The sequence below is a fragment of the Ostrea edulis genome, chromosome 2 (genome assembly GCF_947568905.1).
Source record: "Ostrea edulis chromosome 2, xbOstEdul1.1, whole genome shotgun sequence".
In the NCBI taxonomy this organism is placed as follows: Eukaryota; Metazoa; Mollusca; class Bivalvia; order Ostreida; family Ostreidae; genus Ostrea; species Ostrea edulis.
In genome coordinates, this window is record NC_079165.1 from 12,089,991 (window position 1) to 12,115,511 (window position 25,521).

At 38.8% G+C, this 25,521-nt stretch overlaps 1 protein-coding gene across 1 annotated transcript; it reads right to left on the reverse strand.

The window, feature by feature from the left end:
• Nucleotides 1-19,332: 19,332 nt before the first annotated feature.
• LOC125678880 (LIM/homeobox protein Awh-like) lies at nucleotides 19,333-25,044 on the reverse strand. The gene is made up of 5 exons (XM_048917647.2): nucleotides 24,904-25,044; nucleotides 24,654-24,820; nucleotides 24,149-24,156; nucleotides 19,605-19,835; nucleotides 19,333-19,521 (listed from the first exon to the last, which is right to left on the reverse strand). The coding sequence occupies exons 1-4, from the start codon at nucleotides 25,042-25,044 to the stop codon at nucleotides 19,621-19,623; spliced, it is 531 nt and encodes a 176-aa protein (XP_048773604.2). The 3' UTR covers nucleotides 19,333-19,521; nucleotides 19,605-19,620.
• Nucleotides 25,045-25,521: the final 477 nt, after the last annotated feature.

Below are 25,521 nucleotides of genomic sequence, written 5' to 3' on the forward strand. Positions count from 1 at the left end.
TGACCTAGTGCAAGAGCGATAATCTTCAATTAGGCAGTCCGGAAACTACGTACTAAATAGGAAACCATGCTAAACATTAACTGCATGGTTCCTTGTTTACAATGGGAAGAAACAGTTTGACATAGAAAAACAACACCGGGAGACAAACCAAAGATCGATGATTGATGATTTTAACACCTAATAAAAAATAATTTGCCATTGATATAATTTTCCAGGACTATTCAAGGACTTTTGGCAACAATACTTATTTTCATGACTTTTCAAGGCCTTTAATTTGCAAATTAAAATTCCATGACTTTTCAAGGATTGAAGGACCTGTACGAACCCTGATTTGTACACCGAGAGATATTTGCAGTGTTGCAGTGATTGTCCTAGGACGTGTTGCCTGAATTATAGCCTGTCCAACCGATGAAACTTTAACGAGGCAATCATTTTCGCTGAACAATCGTCTTAAAAATAGCTGTAAGGATCCAGGTAAGAATTCTGTGTTTTTCTATTTATTTAAATCTGCTGGAGAAGGATACTCAGAATCAATGTTCATTATATCTGCTTTTATAAGATTTGCAGCAGTTTTGATGATTGACATTTCTTCTTCTGCATTCTCGTAACACGGCTTGCTATGAAATTCGTTCAGTACAGACGCAACTGTCTTCCTTAAGGTGACAACATTTGCTTTCCCGTTGATTTCGCTTATGAAAACATCAGAACCAAAACGAGCTTGCAATCTCTTCTTCATGTACACTGCACTGAATACCCTTTCACCGCACATCTCCTCCATATCTTTGACGAGGTCATTTATTTTAACTGGTTCACTTTGTCTTTCATCTAGAGACTTCACCACCTTCAAAAAAGATTCCTGTTATGTCGTTCTTGCGTCTTCCAGGGGTTGTTCGTTTATGTTCCGAATTATATTGTTTAGCTGTTGGAATTTGTTTACCAGTTCGAAAATTTACACTACATGTTTGGTGGTAAATTGAATCGGCAGCATGCAAATCAGCCAGGGTGAGGGTAAGCCTTCTAAGAACTATATCTGACTATTGATCATTACTGCTCAAAAATTAATATTTGCCTGATGCAAAGATAAAATGGATTTACCAATACTACAATAATCGTCTGCATCATTTGCATTATCTCCCTTGTCAACTCTTCTCTGTCTATGGAAGCCATGCCGTAACAAACTTTATGTTATGAAAATACGCGAAAATGTGTGAATTTTAATTCGCAAATTAATGACTTTCCCCTTCCTCGATTTTTCATATGATCATTATAAGCATATGACACTACAGATTTCGCAAAAAAAATCATTTCTGTTACAATTAGTTTGAATTTGGGGACATTGTCTTACAAGACTTTAGCATTTCCTTCTATGATTGCCTGTGGTTTAGTGGGAAATTCGAAGCGTTACAGACAATTCATCCAAGACTTTGCTCGTAGATATGATAAACAAGTGTATATTGTCATTCCTAAATAATATTTATAAATAGTTTCTTATTCAGGGGACAGCGAAGAAACACCCTATGACATGAGTGTGACGTGTGTAGGGAGATTTACTCACTATGAAAGTCGATGATATTGTACATGGATTAAGTCAAAGTATTGCTGACAAATTTCCCTGGGCTAACTTGTATGCTATTCGGCAACCCTTAGCTCGTAGAAATTTAGCCATAGAAGTTGATCGTGGAATTCCTGGTACCTCACGTATCCTATCAAATGCTGCAGAGCCTGATGTGATTTGTTTCTTAGCCCAATGGGATTACGGTAAAGGTACTCAACGAATTCCACTCTATCAAGACAGCCGTGAACAACTTTGGTTTCAACAATGTTTACAAGAATTGGGAACATTATCTTACAAAACTTTAGCATTTCCTTTTAAGATTGGTTGTGGATTAGCAGGACATTGGACTCATTATAAACAAATTATTATTGATTTTGCTTCTATGTATATTGTCATTAAAACATGTATTTGCTAATAAAGTGCTTCTCATGTATTTTTTACGTCTCTCAATTGTTATAGAAAGCAACTTTTCAAAACAGTTTGGGTGGCCCTAAAAAGGACCGACTGAACTTTCTTTACTGCCTGGATCCGCTGTCCATTGAACCGGCATAATGGGCACCGTACCCGGGTGTGTCTTCTCACCTCCAACTCCTCTGCACACATGCAGCAGGCTGGGCGCTACCCACACCCATCAATCCGGAGTGTACCCCGTCTTGCCAGCAGACAGGACACTTAAACCAGATAGGAACCGCCCTACTGCCCAGCCAGGGAAAGTCATAGGGTAGTTCCTGGGGGAGATGGCTTGCCACAGGTGCGCGAAGCGGCCTCGGCGGCGGAGTCCTCCCTACGGACCTGATGGTCGGTGGTGGGGGGTCTTGCAGGGGCTGCTGGTCTTGGTGGTGATGCTTGTGGGGTATCCGGGACCAACAGTGACGGACTCTGCGCCGGGCTAGGAGGTGGCACTGGGGACGGTGACAGTGGCGAATACTCCACTGGCAACTCGCTCATCGGCACCGGGCTGTATTCTTCCATAACGGATGATGATTCCGGTGGTGCCGATGGCGTCGCTGATGATGGCAATACAGGTGTCGCCGGAGAGTAGGGCGGGGATGGTGGCTGTGGGGCCCGTCGGCGTGGTCTGGTCGCTGTCGACATCCTGGCTGTGCGGCGGTGGCTCCCCATACTCTCATACTGCTGCCACACCCGGTTGACAATCTGACGGGCCCCATCCGCGTCGAAAGGGGAGAAGTGGCTGAGGTCGTTCTGGGAACGAACGACCCAATTCTCCCCCACTCGCTCGTCTGCCACCACCACCAACCGGTAGCGGAATCCAGGCAGTGTCTGGAAGTTAAAGGTTGGTCTTCCTTCCTACATCTTCTTCAAAATCTGAGTTCCTGTAGCGGAATGAGTCGAACTGGCAAGACGCAAGTATATATCAGGAAACGCGAACGTCGTTGAAAAAAACCCTCAGCTCGGAGACGAAACCAAGATAGCGGCCGACAAAATGGCGGATTTGTGCTTTGAAGAAGAGAGTTTTCTCTCATTTTCTTTCACTTTGCGTTCACCGTTCAAGTGGGAAAGTAGAACGTTTCAGGGACTGTACCGGGCTATATGTTGGTTTTTATTATTTCAAGCAGAGTTTCCAGTGTTCGATCTACCACTGTTGTAAAAAAGCACCTTTTCGTCTCCCTTTCAATCCCACCAAAACCCCAGACACCGTCAACTTTCCGTCCCTTGTGAAATTTTCTTTTACCAAATTTACTTTCGTCAATTTCAACAAATTTTCCCAGTCCTCCTATTTTTCTGAATTCTTCTCTAAAATGCAGGTACACACTTCTCTGGAATAATTATACCAATCAACAACAGTTTGACTTGCAATTTCAAGTTCGTGTCTCACGAAACTTTCATTAGCTTTGTATACCCAGAAATATGTTATTAACAGAACTTTTTCCAGTGTTAATTTGTGCTTTTCAAATCAGTTACCAGTTCTGATGGAATTATTTTAGTTGCAGGTTTTGTTAGAACATCTCGATACAAATCCGTCGCTTGAATATGACGAATCCTTTCTTAATCCAAATTTCCCGTTGTCACAGCTGCCACAGATTTTGCCGTCCAAATTTATCAAAACAGATAATCCTATTAACTAGTGAATCAGCTCTCTTTCACCAGCACAAATAAAAAAAAATTCTTTAAGTTTTAAGGGCATTTCATCGCACATCAGCTGTTCAGTTTGTTTACATCAACACCAGTGATGTCGTCTCATACGAATATTCATGAGAATTATGTATACAAAGCGCACGTGACCATTTTGCTCAACAACGAATTCCATTTATTTTGCAACAAAAAATGTACGTCTTCTTGCATTATTTTTCATTTCGGATTTAAAAAATTGATTTACAAAAGTTGTTTAAACTTCATTTTTAACAAGGAATTCGAATTTGGGCTTATTTTTGTGATTTTTTTTCGTTTAAGCGATTTTACTGATCACTAACGCGATCGTACAATTGTATATATATACTAAACCGCCTTCAGCGGCACACATTTTAGCGCCATATTTTGGAGACCGGTATACTAGAAGTGTTCCCAACTTTAAAAATGTGTATTTATTTCCATTCATTAGAGTTAAAACTAACAATTTATCAAATAAAATACATAAATCATCACACTTTTTAAGTTGCGAGACGTACATATCATCGTAAGAAAATTGCAGTGTTATTAAAATTCCATACAAACTGCTTATGACGATATAATAGCATTCATAACAATTTCATGAAACTGTATCTTCACAAAAATATCTAAAATGTCTGTAAAAAATAAAGGGAATCATCGCATAATAGACTTGATAAAGAAATCAATAGAAACGGAGTTATTGCCCTTGGATTCAATATTTTGAAACGTATCATGGATTATTCATCTATAACTTAAAACTTTTGAAATATTTTATTTTTAACAAGATTTTTTACAATAACTATAGGAAAAGACTCCAACAAAATTTATTTTCCTATCATGCATGAATCTAAATAAATCATTGATTTTGCAAGATCTGATGAAATCACAGGAGGGTGGAATTACTTTATGTATATGCTTTAAGTTAAGCATGGTCTTTATTTGTCTAAGTTCTGAAGCATATTGCTTAGCACGAACAAAATGGCTGACGGAAAGCAGAGAACATTCACACCACGAATCAATGACAGCAGCTGAACTGCAGCATAGATTTAGATTTGACCAGGAAGGAATTGAGTTTATGACAGATTTAATTCAAAATGACATGCCTTGCACTTTTATTCAGTTTGTGAGTAAAGTGTCCAGAGTTTACACATCGATAAATTTTTCAAACAGAATGTTTAATCCTATGATATATCTATCAATAGATATTGCACATAGAGATAGCAGATTGGACCGGGTGTCAAATGTTGGAAGGGGGGGGGGGGGGGGGTAATTGATGCGTTCAAATGTTGGAATAGAAGAATACTTGCTAGCATAAAAAAAGAAATTAATGTAAGTAATTCTTTAGAAATAGATAATGATTCGTACTCAAATGCATCAAAGACTGTCTGAAGTTTGTAATCAGTGGCGGATCCAGAGAGGGGTTGGACCCCCTTCCCCTTTCGTCGTATTAATTTGCTAAAGAAAAGTAAAAATAACACATATTGAGGATTGAAAACCAAAATTAATGGTACCCCCCCCCCAAATTTCTCGATCCGCCCTGGTAATAATCAGATGATGAATTTCATCACATGTTCACTCCTTCATCCAGTGATGTAATCTCCAGTTGTGGGAATTTTTTAAAATTAGTCATTAGGTAAATTTCAAATCATGTTAGATCTATCCTCATTCTGAACTTTTGTTACAATTTAGATACTTCATAGTTTAAAAAGCAGACATAAGGGTGTCCGGGTAGGGCAGAGGTAGCGCTTTCGCTTCTAACAGTTGCGACCCGAGTTCGATCTCCTAGCGCCAATATCCGTGCATCAATTTCGAGCCATGTATATTTATTTCTTATTTATTTAGAACTGCGAAAATAAGGGTCATATCGATCAAAGGTTCTACATTATTTATATTTTTTCTGTCATAAGTTAAAATTTTCTCAAAATAGCAATGGTTTATACGTCCCCTATGTAAGCAAACTTTCCACATTTACTTTTTTTTAAATTTCTTGACCGGAAGGGGGGGGGGGGGGCAGACAAAGGGACACAACCTTTGGAAAATATTACATCAATTCAGTCAATGACGATGCATATTTCGACATTTTGTTTACTGTGTATAACTGCGCAGACTGCGAATTTGGAGTTGTTGAGGATTTGATTGCTGAATACAGAAACAACATGTGATATTGGGCCTATTTGGATACGTACTCGATGTTACGGTAAGATAATATACACCAGGTCTAGGAATTTTATGAAAACTATTATAAACTGCTGTAGTAAAGATCCATAGTTGACCATCAGAACAATACGGCGAATGGATTCAGTGCCTGTCTAGTTCGTGTTTCAAGCAAATTTGAAATACATACTATATATTATATATATATATATATATATATATAATCGTTTGTTTCACACTACGTCGTGCGTCTGCCAGCTCTGCTTTCCCCTTTATATGTATATTGTGCCACTTCTTCTCAGCCTCCTCCACCTTTCGCTTGGTGGAGCCCGGGAAGAGGCATTGATGGCATCTGTGATTTTCCTCCAGATCTCCCGTTTCTTTAATGTAGTAACCCCCGTTCCGAATTTAGCTCGAAGAATACTTTTATGTTCTTCTACGCACTTGCTTAAAAACAAACATTCATCTGCTGTCCATTTCGCTTTTCTTTTCTTAGTTCAGACTGACTCTCAACAGCTTCTCTTTCCGTCATATTTTCAATGACGATCAATGCAGACGATAAAATCGGATATATCGTAATATAAAACGACATTTAACTTTGATCTATTTATTTTATTAACTTTGCATAACACAGAAAATGATAGTATTTCTTCATTTATTAGCGACACGAGATACTTATCAAGAAAATGTTCAACTCACATGCAATCTATGTTTACGGTAAAGTGAAAGCGGAAATGATGTTTGACATAGCAACGATAAACTTCAGCAGATTGCGATATCATTTAATTTTACATGTTACACGCTTTTTCATTGGTTGATAAATTATTGGAATAACGTATCCAAAGAAAACAAAATAAATGACCGGAACTATTTTCTACTGGAATGTTGGGGATTCCTCTGGTTGCTTCATATTTATATATATAAGGGAATCCTAAAAAGAACAAGAGGCCCATGGGCCACATCGCTCACCTGAGTCACCTTGGCCCATATCTGAAGACTTTCCATATATATTTGCATGTAAAACCTTAGTCCCTATTATGGCCCAAACTACCCTTTGCAAACTTGAATCTACACTATGTCAGAAAGCTTTCATGTAAATGTCAACTTCTTTGGCCCAATGGTTCTTGAGAAGAAGATTTTTAAAGCTTTTTCCTATATTTGTATGTAAAACTTTGACCCCCCCCCACTTGTGGTCCCATCCTTCCCCCCGGGGGCCATGGTTTGAACAAACTTGAATCTGCACTATGTCAAAAAGTTTTCTTGTAAATATCAGCTTTTCTGACTCAGTGGTTATTGAGAAAAAGATTTTAACTATATATTTGTATGTAAAACTTTGATCCCCCTTGTAGCCCCATCCTACCCCCGGGGGCCATGATTTGAACAAACTTGAATCTGCACTATGTCAGAAAGTTTTCATGTAAAAATCAGCTTTTCTGGCTCAGTGGTTCTTGAGAAGATTTTTCCTATATATTTGTATGTAAAACTTTGATCCCCATATTGTGGCCCCATCCAACCCCCGGAGGCCATGATTTGAACAAACTTGAATCTGCATTATGTCAGGAAGCTTTCATGTAAATCTCAGCTTTTCTGGTTTAGTGGTTCTTGAGAAGAAGATTTTTAAAGTTTTTCCCTATATATTTGTATGTAAAACTTTGATCCCCCCTTGTGGCCCCATCCTACCCCCGGGGGCCATGATTTGAACAAACTTGAATCTGCACTATGTCAGAAAGTTTTCATGTAAAAATCAGCTTTTCTGGCTCAGTGGTTCTTGAAAAGAAGATTTTTCCTATATATTTGTATGTAAAACTTTTATCCCCAATTGTGGCCCATCCAACCCCCGGAGCCCATGATTTGAACAAACTTGAATCTGCATTATGTCAGGAAGCTTTCATGTAAATCTCTGCTTTTCTGGCTTAGTGGTTCTTGAGAAGAAGATTTTTAAAGTTTTTCCCTATATATTTGTATGTAAAACTTTGATCCCCCCTTGGGGCCCCCATCTTATCCCCGGGGGCCATGATTTGAACAAACTTGAATCTGCACTATGTTAGAAAGTTTTCATGTAAAAATCAGCTTTTCTGGCTCAGTGGTTCTTGAGAAAAAGATTTTTAAATGACCCCACCCTATTTTTGTATTTATCTCCCCTTTGAAAGGGACATGGCCCTTCATTTGAACAAACTTGAAAGCCCTTCACCCAAGGATGCTTTTGGCCATGTTTGGTTGAAATTGGCCCAGTGGTTCATGAGAAGAAGATGAAAATGTGAAAAGTTTACAGACAGACGGACGCCGGACAAAATGTGATCAGAAAAGCTCACTTGAACCTTCGATTCAGGTGAGCTAAAAACTTATCAATTCGTTCGATCTATATAAATTTATTAAAGAAAAACAAACAAATATAAATAATAATTAACTATACAAAAGGAAATAATCATGGCTATTTGAGGACCCCCCCCCCCCCCCCCCCCCCCCCCCCAATATAACAATACACGTCTGATTCTGCAATTCCGGGCTGAGAGTTAAATGTATTCAACCGGGGGTGACAATAGTCCAGTTTGCACCTTGCGATAACTTCCTTCATGTCATGTCACGAACTCAAATATCAGATACACCGCAGACTGCCTCGGAGATACTGCAATATCATACCCTTAACAACTATGGTTTCGAACTTCGGCATAATATGTTTATGAGTGGGCACCGAAACGAGGCTTCCGTATGAAGTTACAACAGCTGTGACGCTTAAGAAATTCACAGATAAAACTCAAACAACCCTCTGTAACACACACTTGTCTACCTGGAAGCCGTGACAACCCTCAAGAGAACCCTACCTGGCATCCCACATAATGATTATGCAAGTGTCCCACGCTTTCCGTTAGTACCGACATCGAACTTTGCACTAAAGTCCAGTTCCACTCAACAAAATTCCAGCAATTTTCTCTCAACAGGACTTATCTCGAACTCATCCTTTTAAAACTGCATTCTTCAGTCCACAAGAAATCCGTTTGCTCAATGGTAAACAGTTCGTGGAAGTCGTCATTAGGCCAAACGGATTTAGGTGGATTTTTTTTTTAAAAGTTGTGTGTTCACAAATTACTACACCCATCTCGAAATGACATCGAATGTAGTGCAAGAATAACTCGTTAATTTAACTCAAATCATATAATGTTTTATCATATAAATTCAATGTTTTAAAATATTAAATGATAAGGAATAAATCAATTATTTATTTTGTTGGATGGAGGTATACCACCAAAAAAAAAAAAAAAAAAAAAAAACACCGGAAAATTTTTGCATCATGCGCTACGATGCAATTTTCCGTCGTTTTTTTTGTTTTTTGGTGGTATAACTCCATCCAACAAAAAAAATAAATGATAAATTAATTCCTTAAGTACTTAGCTAAGAACAACTAAGCAAGTTGCTTGAGGTTTTATGCAACGGAATTTAAGAATCTTACTTAGCTAAGTATATACTTATTACTTAAGGAATTTAAGTATATACACTGTACTTAAGAAAATTCTTTAACTTTTTATTCATACAACCCAAGGCCTTCCAACAGTCTGTTGGAATTTCCATGGGCACGAATTCTGCTCCTTTTGTTAGCTTACCTGTTTTTATATTCCTAGCAGAATTTATTCAAAAAATCTTTTACGTGAGAAGAAAGAACCTTTTGTTGTGACCTTCAATTCGACATTTAGATATATATATCGACGCGTTTCATCTATCAACAATAACTTTCAGGGGGCCTCCATGGTTGAGTGGTTAGAGCATCGCGTTCAAAATCACACGGCCTCTCACCTCTGTCGGCGCGGGTTCGAATCCCGTTCGCGCCGGAAAGTGAGAAAGTTTCCCAGTTTACTTTCGGAAAGTCGGTGGTCTCTTCCCAGGTACATTGTATCTGGGTTCGCTCTTCCACCAACAAGAGGCCCACAGACCTTATCCGTCACCTAAATACTAGTGAAAAAAGTATCACTACTTCCATTGGCTATAATGTCCAGCAACAGTATAAAACAAGATGTGTTCTTAAAACTTCACTGCCTTCAAAAGTGCATACACTGACGAAAGGCTTAAAATAATAGGTGTATTAACATTAAAACATCAAAAGATATGACTAATTTGGACTCATCCTAAAGTCATAACCCTGGGTTTTGATTGAAATTCACCAATTTTTGTGGATCCTTTTCCACTATTCCTAAGTATGCATTTAGATTTTATACAGTATCAGCAAACTTACACATAAATACTATATATTATACTAAGTTTGGCCCCACCATGGGGTCAAAACCCTTACTCTGGGGATCATCAAATTTACAATTTGGTAAAAGACTACCTGCTTTATCCATTTAGTTTCAATTTAGTTTGAATAGCACTAAAGAAGATGTTATTTAAGTGTTTTACACATAAACACTATAAAACAAGTTTGGCCCCGCCCTGGAGTCAGAACCCCTACCCCGGGGATCATGAAATTTACAATTTTGGTAGAGGTTTCCCTGCTCTACATCACTATGCATTTAGGTTTTCTTATGTGCGTGTGATTCTTGAGAAGAAGATATTTGAAAATTGGTCATTTTGGGGCAGTTTTTGCCCTGCCCTCAAAGGTGCAGGAATCCTGAAATTTACAATTCATGTTCCCTTTGTTCCAAACCAAATTTGAACAGAATTGGAATGATAGTTATCAAGAAGTTAAAAATGTCTCTTGTTCACACATTTAATAACTGACCATTTTGGCCCCACCCCGATACCAAAACCCCTACCTCTGGGATCATCAAATTTACAATTTTGGTAAAGGACTGTCTGTTCTTTCTAAATATCTATTTACTTTCAATTGCATTAAAGAAGATGCAATTTAAGTGTTTTACACATAAACACTATATGACAAGTTTGACCCCCGCGCTGGGATCAGAACCCCTACCCCGGGGATCATGAAAATTTACAATTTTGGTAGGGGCCTTCTTGCTTTACATCACTATGTAAAACTTATACGGTACCAATTTTTATTACATGTGTGTGGTTCTTGAGAGGATTTTTGAAAATTGGTCAATTTTGGACAGTTTTTGCCCCACCCCTAAAGCCCCAGGGGTGTTGGTGTCCTGAAATTTACAATTTATGTCCCCCTTGTCCCAGTGATGCTTCATATCAAATTTGAAAAGAATTGGACTGGTAGTTATTAAGAAGTTAAAAATGTTCAATTGTTAACGCACGACGGACGAAAACCAATTGCAATAGGTCATCTGAGTTTACTCACCACCAGAACTGAAAAATCGTTGAGTGTGGCGAAAAACATCAAGCAATCAATAAATAACTTTCATCCATATGTCGATTCGATATATCCATATGAACTCGAAAAAAAAGACACCACAGAGTCGTCCACTTTTGCTTCATACTTAGATATTTTATTGAAAGTAGATACTAACAGCAAACTAACAACTCAACTTTATGACAAATGGGAGGATTTCAGCTTCTCCACCGTCAACTTCCCATATTTATGTAGCAATATTCCATTATCACCTGCATATGGTGTTTATATATCTCAACTGATTCGATATGCAAGAGCTTGTTCTTGGTACACTGATTTTGACTACAGATAACTCCGTTTACCTGATCAAATGATAGGGCTCACGGCGGATATGACCGGTCTACAGGGAGTTGTTACTCCTCCTAGGCACCCGATCCCACTTTTGGTGTGTCTAGGGGTCCGTGTTTGCTCAGCATTCTATTTTGTATTGCTTATAGGAGTTATCTCCACCTTTTTTATTATACATTTTGTAAAAACGGTAAATATTAATAATCTATATCGTTAACAAACACGATACACAAATAATGTAGCAGGGATATTAAACATAAATGCCCAAGATTTGCACGAGATGTCAACCTTGACTCAAAAGAATATCAGGAAACTAAAATAAAAGTCCAAAGCTAAGATTTACATATGATTAAAATAGAAAGTAACAATGATCACTTGAAGAAATAAAGAGGACAATCAAAAGTCTTACCTATGTTTACAAATTGTTGATAGAAAATTAACGACCTCCCGAGAATTTTTCGTCCCGAGGGGATCCGGGTTAGAATAGGTCCTCAGTACCCTTTGCTTGTCGTAAGAGGCGTTTAAATAGGGTGGTCCTTCGGAAACGAAGTCTCGTGTCACAACAGGTGTGGCACGATATAGATCCCTCTCTGCTCAATGGCCATAAGCGCCGATTCATAGGCCTAAATTTTGCAGCTCTTCACCGACAGTAGTGACGTCTCCATATGAGTGAAATATTCTCGAAAGTAATGTTAAACAATATACAATCAATCGAGAATTTTCCACTCATATGGAGACTTCATCAAGACCGGCGAAGGGCTTCAAATTTAGACATTTGCTGGGCGCTTATGGCCATTTAAAGGTGTGGGCTCTTTAGCGTGCCACACCCACCGAGACACGGGACCTTCGTTTTTAAGCAATTAAGGTCAACTCCGAGGACCCGTGACATTCACATCTGGTGCCGAGCGTTTGGCGAGGGAATTGTCACTACCTGTTTTAACGACTTCGGTCTGTAGCGGGGAGAATTTCTATAGAAAGCTCACATAGAAACCGTGACCGGCTGCGGTAAGCGAGATTAAAAAACAAAAACCACACCACGGAGTTCTCCATATCTCCTTAGATATTTAATTGAAATTGATATTAACAGCAAACTAACAACACAAATTGATGACACACCGGATGCTTACAGCTTCTCCATCGTCAACTTCCCATATACATCTGGGAACATTGCGCTATCACCTGAAAATGGTGTTTATATGTCTGAATTGATTCGATACGCAAGAATTTGTTATGCGTACAATCAGTTTATAAATCGAGGTAGTCTACTGACAAACAAGTTGATGGTACAGGGATTTTAATGGTCTCTTTCAAGTCAGCCTTTCGCAAATTACATAATCGCTGTAATGATCTAGTTTGCCCAAGTAGCCTCTCATTGGGTCAAATGCTGTTTGACCGTGGGGATCCGGGTTAGAATAGGTCCAAAGTACTCCTTGTTTGTCGTAAATGGCGACTAAATGGGGGTGGTCCTTCGGATGAGACTGCAAAAACCGAGACCCCGTGGCACAGCAGGTGTGGCACGATAAAGATCTCTCCCAGCTCAAAGACATTGAGCGCCGAGCATTGGCCTGAAATTTGCAGCCCTTCGCCGGGAAATTTGACTTCTTCATATGAGTGAAAAATATCGAGTGCTACCAACCAACCATTCTTTACGTTTACCTGATCCAGACACAGGGCTCACGGCGGTTGTGACCGGTCGACCGAGGGTGCTCACTCCTCTTGGGTACCTCTGTCATGCTGTGTTTGCCCTACTCTTTGTGGGAGTTATGAGATTGATCACTGTCCGTTATCTTCGCTTTTCATAGATAGACAACGACCGGTGCTAGACGAAACTTCACCGGTTGTATTTTGCGACGTTCCGCAAACCAAGAAAGTTTCCTCAATCCTATAAGCAATTTAAAATAGAGAGTTGAGCTAACACGGACCCCTGGATATTCCACAATATGCATTAATCATGAATTATACCTTTCATGAAAGGTGAAGATAACGAACAGTGATCAATCTAAGATTCATAACTCCTTTAAGCAATACAGAATAGATAGTTGGGCAAACACGGACCCCTGTACACACCAGAGGTGTGATCAGGTGCCTAGGAGGAGTACGCATTCCCTGTTGACCGATCACAACTAGCTGCAATAATGTAGCCCTATCCGATTTCTTTTATTCTGACGTTTTCGGGATGCCCAAGGGCTACAATTCCATAGGATCTTCATAATGGTGCAAAATAATTTTTTTTAAATAACCGATAAGCTCCGTGTTTTAATCTCAAATGTTGTTTACACCAAGAGAAGTACCAACTTTGTGCTCGGGTATGTCTTATAAAGTTGTTTTTCATTAGACATGTACAGCTTGCAAAGTTCTTCCGTCTGCTCCGCCATGCTTGTTATCGCGAGGTCTCGTAGGTAGATCTACTGAAAAACCTAAGCATTGACAATCAGCGCGAAAATGTAGTTACTCGAGTTATTTCGACAAAGAAAGGAAAACCAGATAGAAGTTCGGTTTTTAACCTGATATTAAATTCAAACCTTTTAAATACGGACGAAATAGCTTTCTCCTCCGTACTCGTACATTGATGTAAATACTACCTTATATGGCACATGCAAATAACTTGACAAGCAGAAGTTAAAACTTCAGTACAACAAACATAGCACACAAATTGGAATTTATCGAAATTGTTGCAAACTGTAGAATAGGGCCTCAAAAATCGTAAGTTGCTGGTTGTAAATTTATAAATTGACTAAGAAAAATAGAATGCCATTTTATTTACGTAAAGAAAGTCAGCAAATGTTTAGACTGATCGAAAATGTTACGGAGATCCTAAGGATTTAGCGCCCCCCCCCCAAAGAAAAAATCGGAGAGGGCTACATTGCAGCTCGTCACAACCGCCTTGTGTCCAATATATCTTGATCAAGTAAACAGTTATTTGTAGTCAAAATCAATGTGCCAAGGACGGCCTGATAAACGGTATGACACAAGTTGGTTGATTGATTGATTGTATACTGTTTTACGTCCCTCTCGTAATTATTTCACTCTTATGGAACCCTCACCATTGCCGGTGAAGAATTTAGGCTTATGGTCGGCGCTTACGGCCTTTGAGCAGGGAGGGTTCTTTATCGTGCCACACCTGCTGTGACGCGGGACCTCAATTTTTGCAGTCTTAACTCTATTTAGTCGCCTCTTACGACAATCAAGGGGTACTGAAGACCTATTCTAACCCGGATCCCCAAAGGACGAAACAAGTTGGACAGTATTTAATTCAAAGATAGGTTTCGCAAACTAGATTGTACATCGATTCTCCACTATACCCCCTTCCTAAAATCTTAAGTCGAAGACACTATTGTAGAATTCTATAGAATATAAGCACATATATAAGCATATATAACCATTCAATATTAAACAGATTTATTATTGTTGAAAGAAATTCCAATCGATAGATGATACTACACTTGAGCCTTCAATGTTAATGCATGTAAAAAAAAACAACAAAAAAACAATCACAATGCCATGTACATTATTGACAAAAATATCAGAGAGCATTATATTATGCACCTTTAACAACAGTTATAAGAAACAATTTAAATAATTCTTCAGACTGATTGTATATTGTTTAATGTCCTGCATGAGAGTTTCTCTCTCACACGAAGACGTCAATATTGCCGGTGAAGGGCTGCAAAATTTAAGCCTATGCTCCGCGCTTACGGCCTTTGAGCAGGGAGGGATATTTATCGTGTCACAGCTGCTGTGACACGGGGCTCAATTTTTTTGCGGTCTCGTTCTAAGGAACGTTTCCATTTAGTCGCCTTATACGGCAAGTAAGGGTTACTGAGGACCTATTCTAAACCGAAATGTTCGGATCCCCACGGGACTCTTCAAATAGATAGCAATATCTTTTAATTTTTTTAAAAATACAACCAATGAGCAATCAATATGCTTATAATAAGGTTACTCAATATGAAAACAACTGAATATTTATTATTTCAAGACGACACTGCGAAATGAATTAAAGTTTGAAAAAGAATGCCCTACATATGAAAGTCAATCCAGGAACGACTTATTCAGTCAACGAATAAATATTGAAAGAAGTATTGATTCAGAAAGGAATGGAGTCCACAAGGTTCAGTTGTCGTTTTTGCATTCACAACTCTGACTGAAACACACATCTAAACAACAGTATGTATATATACATAATAATAAGATGAGCTCAATGTTAAAATGTACAGCTGCGTGTCAGAACAAGAATCAAGAAATGTCGAGAAAAGTATATCGAGATAAGATCAGTAAAATATGAACTGTTCTTACTAGTGTACATGATATTAAGAGTTAAATGTAAAGACAAGACGCGGTGAGCTGCACGCGAGTATGAACATACGAAATGCACACATATACGCATGAAGCGACTATTTCTGTAACAGTCTTGAATTAATATGGTATCTTTCGTTCTCAAACGGTACCTAGAGTGTTTGCCCCGCATGCGGAAAGTCGATAGACCCTAGTCGTTTAAACAGGTATTGATAGTTTCATCGCCAAACGCTCGGCATTGGGTGGGAATGACACGGGTCCTCGGAGATGATGAAGAACCCCGACTGCTCAATGGCCATAAGCGCCGAGCAAAAGCCTAAATTTTCTTTTCAAGAACCACTGGGCCAGAAAGGCTGAGATTTACATGAAAGCTTCCTGACATAGTGCAGATTCAAGTTTGTTAAAATCATGGCCCCCTGGGGTATGATGGGGTCACAAATGGGGATCAAAGTTTATATATAGAAATATATAGGGAAAATCTTCTCAAGAACCACTGAACCAGAAAGACTGATATTTACATGAAAGCTTCCTGACACTGCCGACTTAAGTTTGTTAAAATCATGGCCCCCGGGGGTAGGATGGGGCCACAAGAGGGGAATCAAAGTTTTGCATACAAATATATAAGGAAAATATTCAAAATTCTTCTTCTCAAGAACCACTGAGCCAGAAAAGCTGATATTTACATGAAAGCTTCCTGACACAGTCCGAATTTAACTGTTAAAATCATGGCCCCCGGGGGTAGGATGGGACCACAAGGGGGATCAAAGCTTTGCATACAAATATATAGGAAAAATCTTCTCAAAAACTACTGGGCCAGGAAAGTGGAAATTTGCACGAAAACTTCCTAACAGTGCAGATTCAAGTTTGTAAAAATCATGGCCCCTGGGGGCAGGATGAAGCCACAATAGGGGATCAAAGTTTTACATACAAATATATAGGGGAAATCATTAAAATACTTCTACTGAAAAATCACTGAGCCAGAAAAGTTTACATTCACATGACAGCTTCCTTACATACTTCACATTCCAATTTTGAAAAAATCATGACCCCCAGGGAGTAGATTGGGGCCACAATAGGAATAGTTTTTCATGCGAATATATTGGAAAAATCTATAAATTTGAGCCAAGGTGACTTAGGTAAGCTATGTGGCCCATGGGCCTCTTTGACATAAATTTCGGCAGTACGACATAGAAAACAAGGGGTCTACAGACATTTTTATGATTTTGACTGTGACGAGTTTCTAGGTCGTTATCGCTTTTCGAAGGAGTCTGTTAAAGAGATTGCAACTTTGTTGTCTTCCAACACTTTGGTATTATGCAATGTCTCACTGCGTACGATCAAGTCTTGTTAGCTTCAAGGTACTACGCAACAGGAGACAATATGAAAACAATTGGGTTTCCATATTTCCAGAAGTTTACGGTATGTCATTTGGTGGTTCCCCGCCAGTCTCCCTCTAGGAAATTTTCTGGCTGACGCTCTCTGCCTTTGCTTTATCTAACAAGTGGCGAAGGATGGTCAGGCGGGCGGCGTCCACAATTAGCTTGTCCGATTTCTGACTTTCATACTTTTTGGTGCATCTTTGTGAGACTTACATAACATGATCACATACAAAAGAGAAAGGTTCCTATTTATTTTGAGGTCAAGGTCACTCTGTCACTAAATGCCATAGATTTGAGCTTACCCGGTCTCTTTAACTTTCATACTACTTGGTGCGTCTTTGTCAGACTTGCAGATTTTGATCACATCCAAGAGAAAGGTTCCTATTTATTTTGAGGTCAAAGGTCAAGGTCTCTTTTTCACTATGTACTGTAGATTTGAGCTTGCCTCTAACTTTTATACATATACTTGCTGGTGCATGTTTATCAGATTTCAAATCCTGATGACATTCAAGATTCATGTTGCTTTTGAAATTCAAAGGTCAGGGTCATTAGCACACTAAATACCTATTGCGGCCATTCAAAGCTTCATACTTTTAAACTATATTAAACACGTGGATGGTTTTACTTCGTGAATGCAAGCGTGCATAATTTTCCAAACTTCAACACGGCCATACGCATCTTTGATACGTTTTAGCGATTTTTTAAGCATTTGTAACGGAATTTTGTACATTAGGCCACAGGAGTAATGGACATTGTTCCAGCTCCATTCCAGATTATTGTAGGATGTGTCTATTTGGAGATCCACTTCATTTCCTCGGACTTTTTAACTCTTTTTTAAAAATTTTTTTTTTTAATACGTATCTTTGATTTTCAATAATTGATTTCTTGCTTTCCTCCATCGCTGTTTGTTTTTAGTGATGGCGGCTTCACGTTTATATAAGGTAGGAGGAACTGAACGTCAGACAGTCCCATTGTCCAGATAACGGAAGTCGTCTGGTCAGAGTCCTCTAGCGAACAATTATTGCCCGACGTCACGGTGTCATAAATAAGCTTTGATATTATCCTGCCTCCGAAAAGTACCGCGCGAACAACATGAACAATAAAAGCTAAAGCTACAAGTTAGGGTCTTGATACCTTTCATGGAAAAGAAATCTAATGCATTTGTATAAGTGTTTATAACGAGTAGAGGTTATTAAACAATCGCGAGTACATTGTAAACAATCTGGTGAGTGCATCGTAAATAATCTATATATATTGTCTCAATGAACAAGTCCACAAGAATTACGTAACAGATGAGAAGCCGTGTGCTCAAACATTGGACGATCTCATTCATTTATAAAGGAGTTTTTGTGATGCATGCGTATAAAAACCTTGAAAATAGGAAAACAGTCCCCTTCTTAAATGAAAGTGTTTATTTAAACATATTTTCCCATATAGAATTAATAATTCAACTTTTTCCAACGTTACACAGATAAAAATGTTAATATTTGAAATGCTTGTCCCCTATTAGGACGAGTTCATTCATGGCATGAAATCTAAAGAGGTCTAGGGAGTTTGAAGTTGTCTTTGTTATCGATCACAATTAAATAGTTTTCATACAGTATATCATATATTGTCTTTGTGAAAGGCGAAGATAACGAACAGTGATCAATGTCGTGATTCTTATATGCCATACAAAATAGAGAAGTTGGGCAAACACGGATCCCTGAGGTGTCTAGGAGGAGTGAGCATCCCCTGTAGACCGGTCACACCTGCCGTGAGCCCCATATCTCGATCAGGCAAACAGTCATCCGTAGTCAAAATCAGTGTGCCAAGAACGGCCTAACAATCGGTATGAAACACGTCAGACAGCATTTGACATAATTATAGGTTGTATTGGCAAACTACATTGTTATAGCGACCATAGAATTTGCGAAATACAGACTTTAAATGAAACTGTGGAAACCCCTGCACCATAAACTTGTTGGTGTCAGTATTATAAACTCCTGGTTGCCCTGTATTCTTCCTGGTATAGTGCTTGTCATTGTGTAAGAATCAAGAAGACACAATATCCCACTACAAAAATACAGAATGTACACTATTTGAATATTGGTCCCTATACCAATAGCTCCAAGAGGCAGGAACAATCAAAAGCGCACATTCTGTCACCCTGTCCAAAGATTCTAACGGAAACATTTGATCAGAATTGTCTAGCGCCATCAGATAAGCTGAACTCGTACATACAGATGCCCAAAATATAATTTCATCAGTAACAAATTTAATAATAATCAAATCGGTATACAAAAACTGGTATTATAAAGTTTGTTATAAGTATCACGGTTCTCTCTATAGAAACGATCAACGGAAATACGACACCCAAAAGTTTTTAAATCCGGAATAACGTTGAAACTGTCTTTATTCAGACGTTGAATCGCTTAACAGACCCTCTGAACCGCTTCACATCTGAACATGAGCTGCAACAATGAAATCTCTAAATACACATGAACTTGTAACTACAGTTTTTGGTTGGTTCTACTATAATTACATTAATACTCACGATGACTAGATCTCAGTTAAGATATCTGGTTATTTTTTATGCTTGGTACGTGCGTTCTAAACCAGACCTGTGCTACACGCCTACTGATTCCCGCCGTGAAAACAATGCTGTTTAATGATTGGCGATCCGGGTTGCTTTCGATATCGAAGTTGGCTTGAAATATCCTGAACTGTTCCTCCGTAAAAGAAAATGGAACCCTTTGGGACTTATATTCACAGCTCACTTCAGATTCTGAAAGTGTCAATTAGTTATCTTTAATTAAAGAATGAATGTATTATCTTTTCGGTGGATGGAGGGATCCACGAATAAAAAAGACGGAAAACTGCATTATTCGTGGATCCCTCCATCCACCGAAAAGATAATATATTCATTCCTTGTCATTTAAATACGTAAAGCATTGAGTTTGAATGATAAAACATGATTTGAGTTCAATTAAAGATTTATTTTTGAACTACATTATATGACGCTTCGAAATTGGCGTAGTAATTTATGAAGACATCAACTGAAAATCGTAAATGGCGGCTTCCACGAACTGTTTACTTTTGACTCACAAACGGGTTCCCTGTGAACTGAAAGGTGCAGCTTTGAAAGGATGAGTTAGAGATGAATCCTGTGGATAGAAAATTGCTGGAACTTTGTTGAGTGGAACTGGCATTCACCTCAATATTCGATGTCGGTACGAACGGTAAGCGTGGGACATGTACATGTGTCATGCGATCAGAGACCAGGAAAGTAGGGTTCTTTTGAGGGTTTCTACGGTTTCCAGGGTGACGAGTGAGTGTTGCAGAGGGTCTTGCAAGTTTTGCTAGTGAATTACTAAGGCATTGCTTTTGATGGTCACTGCAATCCTTGTTATAACTGCGTACGGACGCCTCGTTCCGGGGCCCACTCACGAACATAATATATCGGAGTTCAAAACCATCATCGTTAAGGGTTTGAAAAATATCGAAAGTACCAATATCGAAATTTCCTCCCTTGGAATCCATTTTCAGAAATTGTATTAGCAGACGTGTACGCGTATGTGTTATGTTTTTCCTTCAAATAGTCATATTTATTTTGTATAATTGTTTATTTATCATTTATTTTTAATATGTTAATGTTTTTGTTGAATGAATTTATTTGGATCGATAGAGTTGTTGAGTTGTTCTTTTCAGGATTCCCAATCTATAAATATATCTATAAATAGACCATTCAGTGGAATCCCCAACATTCCAATAGAAAGTAGTTCCGGCCATTTATTATTTAATTTTCGGGGTATACGATATTCATATGATAGATCAACCAATGAAAAGGTGTGCAAACATGTAAAATTAAATGATTATCGTATCATACTAACTGGTTATGATTGATTGAATATTTATAAACGTCCCTCTCCAGAATATTCCACTCATATGGAGACGTCACCAATGCCAGTGAAGGGCTGCAAATTTAGGCCTATACTTGGCGCATATGGCCTTTGAGCAGGGCATAATCTAAAGTAAATACGGGGTGTTAGGAGACCCAGTAGCCCGTGAGTAGTCCCACATACTTACCTGAACTGTCAGTATTCTTTAGTTCTGTATGCTAGTCGTATATCGTGCATCTGGCTTCAAGCTATGCTACCAAGATGCCTATTGGCGGGAACTGTCATCCTGGCTCCGGAAGGGGTCCGCCAAACAGGTCGTACTGGGGATGACTCCCCAGATACTACAGACCTTTATCGTGCCACACCTGTTGTGATACGGCACCTCGGTTTTTGCGGTCTCATCCAAAGGACCGCTCTTACGACAAGTAAGTGGTACTGAGGACCTATTCTAATCCGGATCCCCTCGGGAAAACTGATCATGAATATATATATATATATATATATATATATATATATATATCATATACCAAATGCCCTTTCAAAAGACGAAATTCTTCAAAACCATGCTTCAGTTTTAGACACATTTAATATTCCAGTCAATGGGTTGAATGAATATGAGTCACCATACCTATACTGGATTCCTAAACTACATAAAAACCCTTACAAACAAAGATACATTGCTGGGTCCAGTAAGTGCTCTACCAAGCCCCTATCTTTGCTCCTCACGAAAATGTTAACAGCTGTGAATGAGAAACTTCAAACTTACTGTGCGACTACATATGCCAGAAGTGGTGTTATCAAATGTGGATTCTAAAAAATTCTAAAGAACTTTTAGTAAACTTGAAATCACAGAATTTTTCCCAAATCAATAGCATTAAAACCTATGACTTTTCAACACTATACACTACCATTCCTCACGATAAATTAAAGACTAGACTTTTTGACATCATAGACAGTTGCTTCTTCAACAAAAACGGAAATATTCATATCTAGTGATCAGTCATTCAAAAACTTACTTTGTTAAACACCACTCTGATTCCACGTACAAGTACTCTGAAGTTGAAGTAAAAAATATGCTAGAGTTCCTCATTGACAATATCTTCGTGGTCTTTGGTGATCAGGTCTTCCAACAGTCTGTTGGAATTCCCATGGGCACGAATTGTGCTCCTTTTTTAGCTGACCTGTTTTTATATTCATATGAAGCAGAATTTATTCAAGAACTTCTACGTGAGAAGAAAAAATCTCTCGCTGTGACCTTCAATTCGACTTTTAGATATATCGATGACGTTTTGTCAATTAACAATGATAGCTTTCATTCATATGTCGATTTGATATATCCCTGTGAGCTCGAAATAAAGGACACCACAGAGTCGTCCACTTCTGCTTCATACTTAGATATTTTATTGCAAGTAGACATTAACGGCAAACTGACAACTCAACTGTATGACAAACGGAATGATTTCAGCTTCTCCATCGTCAACTTCCCACATTTATGTAGTAATATTCCATTATCACCTGCATATGGTGTTTATATATCTCAACTGATTCGATATGCAAGAGCTTGTTCTAAGTATAGTCAGTTTTTAAATCGAGGTAAGCTACTGACAAACAAGTTGATGGTACAGGGATTTCAACAGTCTCGATTGAAGTCAGCATTTCGCAAATTCTATGGTCGTTATAACGATCTAGTTCGTCAATACAACCTCGCATTGGGTCAAATGCTGTCTGACGTGTTTCATACCGATTGTTAAGCCGTTCTTGGCACACTGATTTTGACTGGATGGCTCCGTTTCCCTGATCGGGATATGGGGCTCACGGCGGGTGTGACCGGTCAACGGGGGATGCTTACTCCTCCTAGGCACCTGATCCCACCTCTGGTGTGTCCAGGGGTCCGTGTTTGCCCAACTATCTATTTTGTATTGCTTGTGGGAGTTATGAGATTGATCGCTGTTCGTTATCTTCACCTTGCATTATAATAATAATAATAAATATAACATTACTGCAAGACCCAATTAAGGTGCAAAATACATGTATATAATTAGACGCTAGGGTGAAGAGTACATGTACACAGTGTAGTGAAAAAGTTCACAAAACAGATAAAGCTTAGTCGAGATGCCTCCTTTCTATACCTCTGTTGTTATACCCCGCAACAAGTTGGGGGGGGGGGGGGGGGGGTATACTGGAATCGGGTTGTCCGTCTGTCTGTCCGTCCGTCTGTAGATGCAATGGTTTCCGGGCTCTAAAGCATTATCCTTTCCACCTACAGTCACCATATCATACATATGGACTACCCATGGGATGAAAATGTTCCCTATCGATTTTGGGGTCCAAAGGTCACGCGCACTGGACATTGAAGTAGCAATATGGTTTCCGGGCTCTAAAGCGTTATCCTTTCCACCTACAGTCACCATATCATACATATGGACTACCCATAGGATAAAGATGTTCCCTATCGATTTTGGGGTCAAAGGTCAAGCGCACTGGACATTGAAGTAGCAATATGGTTTCCGGGCTCTAAAGCGTTATCCTTTCCACCTACAGTCACCATATCATACATATGGACTACCCATGGGATGAATGAAGATGTTCTCTATCGATTTTGGGGTCAAAAGGTCACGTGCACTGGACATCGAAGTAGCAATATGGTTTCCATTTAAATTCTTTAACGGCTTTTTTCATCGCATGGAGATGCTGTGTTCCTAGATAAAACATTTCTCCCTAGAAACGAGAATACCCAAGGTTTGTCATGCCATTTGTTTTTTACACTCAGAAAAGAGGTAGTTTATATCTAATACCAACACCCTTTGGGAGATTGGGGTAAGCGGGGGGTATTCTTAGTGAGCATTGCTCACAGTACCTCTTGTTTCTTCTGCTTGGTTTTCGAAAGAGTAGGCTCACTTGGGGCCGTCAGGGCAACTTAAACACTCGCAACCAAACATATTTTGATAAGCTAACCGCCGTGAAATGGCTGAAATATAACCAAAACGGCGTAAAACCATAATTACCCAATCAATCTTCTGCTTTGGCACCTGTGTTCTTGCACCACACCTGTGTTACACGCCTACTGATTCCCGCCGGCAATGCTGTTTAACGATTGGCTATTTGGGTTGTTGTCGATGTGAAAGTTGGCTTGAAGCCTCCCGACCTGTTCCTCCGTAAAAGAACATCGAACCCGTTTACCCTTTTGTTCACAGCTCACTTTGGAATCTGAAAGCATCAGTTATCTTTGAATATCGCAGTTTACTAACTGGTTATGAATCTAGATGTAACATAATATAACATTGTATATATATATGTATCTGCATGCAACAGTTTCGAAATCGGTACGTCATACACAGGAAACTTTACACCGATGATCGTAAAGTTTGAACTGGTCACGTGATTGTCACTTGAAATGACAGTCACGCGGTTATTTGTAAACATCGATTTAAAATCAAATAATTTTGGTCAAAACAGGTGAATAATGTATGGTATGTCCTACAGCCTCATAACTACATACGTGCGGTGATTTAATTGCGTTTTTACGAGATGGAAAAAAATATTGTAATTCGGAGCATACAGCTTTAATAAAATGAAATCAACTTATAAATCTACACAATATATATTGATAAAGTGTCCCATTGTTAAGTAAGGACCCTGGGTCGGGGACCTGTCCCTGAAATAATTTTAAAATGAACAGTTTTTTTTAAGTAGAAAGCTTCTACTTGTAATGTCGGATACACAATACATGGTCCTCAACCAGTGCAAATTCTTCCCCTGTTGATAGTTGTCGTTTATAGGTGTCGCACGCAAAACAGGCAAGGTGATACAGTTTGTCCCGGGCTCTTCTCATCCAGTCTAATGCCTCTATCTGTCGACTGCATTTAGAACACTTGGTTACTTACTGCAATTGAAAATAGAAAAATAAAATAAAACCGAAAAATATTTCTGAATACTTCTACAGTTTCAACTAACACTCATAAGAAGTACAACTAACCTAAGGTAGTCTTGCCTGCAGTAAATGTTGCCACTTTTTACGAAGGTTTCCTTCTGCTGAAGAGGAGCGCAGCAGACATAGCACCGGAGGCAGCCTGTATGGCAATACGTGTTACTCATATTGAGGAAATATCTGTCCAAGAGTGGTTCCCGACATCCCTTACAAATCTGACGCTCGCTCTGAAAGTCAACCGCATTTCATCTTAATTAAATGAAACTATTTTAGTAAATAGTTTATTGTATATTTCTGTTTCTTTCTTTAGATATTCTGTTTTATACATGACCACAGACAATTGCATCGCTTGGGGGTCGAATTTACTATATAAAGAGTAAAGGTTTAGAACTCTAAATATAGGGTACCCAAGGCAGCCGATGTAAAAACAATAAATTGATATAAAGTTCTACTTTGATTATGTATGAATAAATTAAAATACAATCTACATTACTACCAAAGGTCATCCCGAAATTCCGTATACTCCCAAGATATGCAGAAATGAACTCGGAAAAATGCCTATTATGTGTTGGTTGACTTTTAGCTGGGCCCTGACACTATACGCCTACACAGTGTTTGAGCATTGCAACAAGCTATCAAATAGA